This window comes from Coffea arabica, chromosome 2e, assembly GCF_036785885.1.
Source record: "Coffea arabica cultivar ET-39 chromosome 2e, Coffea Arabica ET-39 HiFi, whole genome shotgun sequence".
NCBI lineage: Eukaryota > Viridiplantae > Streptophyta > Magnoliopsida > Gentianales > Rubiaceae > Coffea > Coffea arabica.
This window is the reverse complement of record NC_092313.1, coordinates 10,244,500-10,248,247: the sequence shown is the minus strand read 5'-3', so window position 1 is coordinate 10,248,247 and position 3,748 is coordinate 10,244,500. Positions and strand designations below refer to the sequence as shown.

At 37.9% G+C, this 3,748-nt stretch overlaps 1 protein-coding gene across 1 annotated transcript; it reads right to left on the bottom strand.

Annotated features, from left to right (window-relative positions):
* Positions 1-356: 356 nt before the first annotated feature.
* Positions 357-3,481, bottom strand: LOC113730859 (transcription factor bHLH112-like). Its single transcript, XM_027255815.2, has 7 exons — positions 2,920-3,481; positions 2,029-2,656; positions 1,645-1,755; positions 1,457-1,522; positions 1,298-1,363; positions 1,123-1,173; positions 357-1,025 (listed from the first exon to the last, which is right to left on the bottom strand). Exons 1-7 carry the CDS (start codon positions 3,243-3,245, stop codon positions 876-878), a joined length of 1,398 nt encoding a protein of 465 aa, XP_027111616.2. The 5' UTR covers positions 3,246-3,481; the 3' UTR covers positions 357-875.
* Positions 3,482-3,748: the final 267 nt, after the last annotated feature.

Here is a 3,748-nt window from a genome sequence, read left to right as displayed (position 1 = left end):
GTCCTTGAATGAGCATAAGCCTTTGTTTTGCAAGTGAAAACAGCAAAAGGAGCATTGTTAGTACCAAAATATAGAAAAGGTTGGAAGGCTACCATAGGCAACAACGCGTGCATGAACAAAGAAAGCTATATGGCTCATACCAATAATGAGAAACCCTAAAAGATGGAACAGTGGGACGCCCTCTGACTTCCACTAACATTCCAAATTGATAAACAATTCAAAAGCCATAACAAACAAAACTAATCCCATCCACAAACTTTACATTTTTAGTACTGAAAATTCAAGAAAATATGTCACTATTTCATCTACTTTGATTTGTTAAATCAGGTAATTTGGACGAATGAAAAAGGTGACAATTAAGTAACAACCCTTGATTTAAATAATCTAAATAAAGAAACAGGAACAAAAATTCCCTTAATCTGCTAAATCCAGCTCCACAAACAATACATGTCCTCTGAAACTAATTCGTCTATATCCTTCAGCTAAATTTAGCACCTGTTCCTGTTCCTAATCAACTTCAAATTAAGCTATTTAAAACATTGAAACTTACAGCTCTCTATATAATTTTCCCTTGGCTGGTAGCCTGGTACCTAATCATTTGCACTGCTACATCATGTTTGCCTGTAGATGGCCCAGCATTGGCTGGCTTCCCTTCCTTGGAGAGGGCCACTTACTCTTTTTCCCTTTTCTCCTGTCTTGCTTTTTCTTCAATACATGCATACTACTACAGCAATCTGATCAGTTTTCACTCATCCAACCAACTTTTCAGGATTAGTATGAGATTAACTTGTTATTAGCTAGTATATACTATATGATTTCCTTCGTGTAAAGTTTTGAGCTTATTATCTTCTTCTTCTCCTCCTCCTCCTCCTCCTCTACCTAAATGTGCCCCCAAATGTCGGAGTCCAGAAATCAGTTGTAGTCTCAGCAGCAACTGGAAAGGTACTCGAGATGGGCACCAGGCAAAGCCCTCTACTTTTCAAGTCTTCTTTTGACCCTTCTTGATCCTTTACTTTATCCGAAGCCTGCAGAGCATATTAGTAATTCACTTACATTAGTCTGTGGAAGTCATAGAAAACATTACTACTATGGAAAATCTTATACTGCTGTGTAATGCCATACCTGTTGACGCTGAATGGGTGATCCATTTTTCAAATATGGAGTACTTAGCACCTAAAACCATTCATGAGGAAAGAATTATATCAATGTTATTCTCATAGTTTTGAATATTTAGATTAACTTTTTGAACTTTATCATGTAGAAAAATTCTAGAAAAAGTGATAATAGGACGACTTACATTGACTTGATCATGTAGAAATTTGATGTAGTCAATAGCTTCATGGAGAACTGAAGCAGTATCTGTCTGAAAGTAAGAGCAACATAGTTAATAAACCAAGTTAACCCTATATGAATAGTAATTTCAGAAAAAGCAGGAAAACAAAATCCAGATGTTTACCTTTCCGAAAGGTGAAACCAATTGCTGGAGGGCAGTTATTCGGTCCCCCAACTTCTCTTTTCGAACCTGGTATATCAAAGCCGAAAACGTCTCATCTTTCTTTGTAGTTATAATGATCTTGACTCGTAATTAAAGAAAAAGCTTAAAGATCACTTTAGTCAAAAGCTTAATCAACAGGGCTATTGTACCTTAAAAGTTGGCAATGGCGATGGTGTTTCAATACGAGGACGTTTGAATGCCGGTTCACTGCTACTTTTCTTTGCCACGGACCCTAAACCTCGGATTCCATCATTACTAACCTGAAAATTTTCAAGAAATGAATCAACTTTGAGTACTGAGTAAAAGTGTAAAACCCTAGTGGCTTATAATCATCAGACTTCTCAATCTAGTTTCACAATCTTTTTTATTTTTTTTATTCATTTTTAAAGAAAGGGAGAGGTAATAAAGAAGAAGAAAGAGATCTAGGGGAAATAAAGGTACTGAGAATGGAACCTACCCCCCCCCCAAAAAAAAAAAAAAGGGATACTGAGAATGGAACCCTCGTTATAAGGCTAGAAGTAAAAAACCTTTACCTTTGCAGTGATGCTCGGAAGACTTGGTTTCTCGTTAAACGTTGACGAGGGAAACTGCGACTGAACTGAAGGGAAAAAGTTGACCCGCAAATCATTGAAAGCTGCAGCTGATCCATTACAGAAGTTCGGGTTGGTCGAGAGTTGCAAGCTGTTAGTGTTTTGTAGCTTTGGCAAGGGAGAAAATCTGGGCAAAGAAGGTGAAAACTCGTTCTGGTAACTTGTGGTAGATGGATAGTTCATTGGCCGGGTTCCGTATAAAGATTGTTGTGGTTGAGATGCTTCAGTATCGAAAAGGGTTTGCAGCAAAGTTGAAGAATAACCGTAGGAAGCTGAACTAATTGGAAAGCTGGTGGATACACCAGCACAAGTCGCCGCCGTACATTGACTTGAGGTGGTGATGGAATTCAAAGACTGATTCCCGGAAGATTTAAAGGAGTTAATGGAAGAATCTTCTTCAACTATGGTGGAAAAGTTGTTCTTGAGAGTACTACTCCAGTCCTTTTGGATCTGATCGGCAGGACAACTATCGAGCCCTCTTTCTTGCCGATAATTCATGCTCGAATTGTGGTCTTCTTGCAGCATGGGTTGGTAATTGCTTTGATCAGACCTTCCATTACTACTCCCATGCCTACAAAATGACAAGCAGAAAGAACCATAACTTTATTGATCAACTTGACTTCCTTTTTCCCATATCATTACAAAAGTGAATATCTTTAACTATACGCTACTTTGCATTTGGCAACAAATGCATGGACCATGATGTCTAAACTAGTGGGATAAATGTCTAAAAAAATCACAACTGAGATTTTAAAGAAAAGATAATTAATAATGGGACATAATACCAAAAAAAAAAAGAAGAGGAGTTTAAGGAGTTTGAGCTAGCTAGCTTACATCAAAGCTCGATCCCAATCAGTTGTTGATGGAGATGAAAGGCCAATACCCAAAATTTGGAGGGTTGAATCTATAGAGAGGTTGCTGGCTGACTCAGGCTGGTTGGGTTTTTGCAAATCTTGAATCACTATAGAACCATCAGAGTTAGCCGAATTACCAGACTGATCATCACTAGACCTTGCTTTCGAGTCTAGAAAGTCAGTCGACCATCCAAAGCTTCCCAAGTCATGAAGAATCCCAGATGAACAAGGGGACGATCCAAACATGCTTCTTGATGAATTCCACCAACTCCCACCACAAACCTCGCCTTGAAACTCATCTGCCATCTCCGCTCTCTGATTGCTTTCTTGATTTGCAATAGTTTCTTGATTTCTTAGCTTTTCTCCTCTTCTTTGTTTGAGGCTAGCTCTGTCCTCTTTCTAAGTTTGGCTTGTATGAAAGGGAATTGCAGCTTGGTGATGAGTAATTTATATAGGGACTCTCTCACGCACACACACATACTAGTGTATGTGAAACGGTTGGAGGGTACGGACAGGGAACTACCGGAATCTGGTTGACATTTTAATAGATGATGATTAGACAAAGCAAGGGAGAATATTGAAATATTATGACATGAGAAAAAAAAAACTGTTTTGATTAATGAAGAAGGAATTTTTGAATCGAATTCTTTGATAGTAAAATATTTTATTCTGCTCGCGACCACTTTAGAATACATATATTAATTTCTTTTTCTGGACAGAATTTATTTTATTCTTGTTGCTTATTAACAAAGGGAGATGGTATGATGATGAAATTTAATCTGGCTGCCACATCACAGTTTCGGACGAAT

Coding starts and splice junctions, on each gene's coding strand:
- LOC113730859 (XM_027255815.2), bottom strand. CDS start 3,245: ATGGCAGATGAGTTTCAAGGCGAGGTTTGTGGTGGGAGTTGGTGGAAT. Junction 1,523..1,644: donor CGCCATTGCCAACTTTTAAG/GTACAATAGCCC, acceptor TTGATATACCAG/GTTCGAAAAGAGAAGTTGGG. Junction 1,174..1,297: donor TTCTACATGATCAAGTCAAT/GTAAGTCGTCCT, acceptor GAATGGTTTTAG/GTGCTAAGTACTCCATATTT.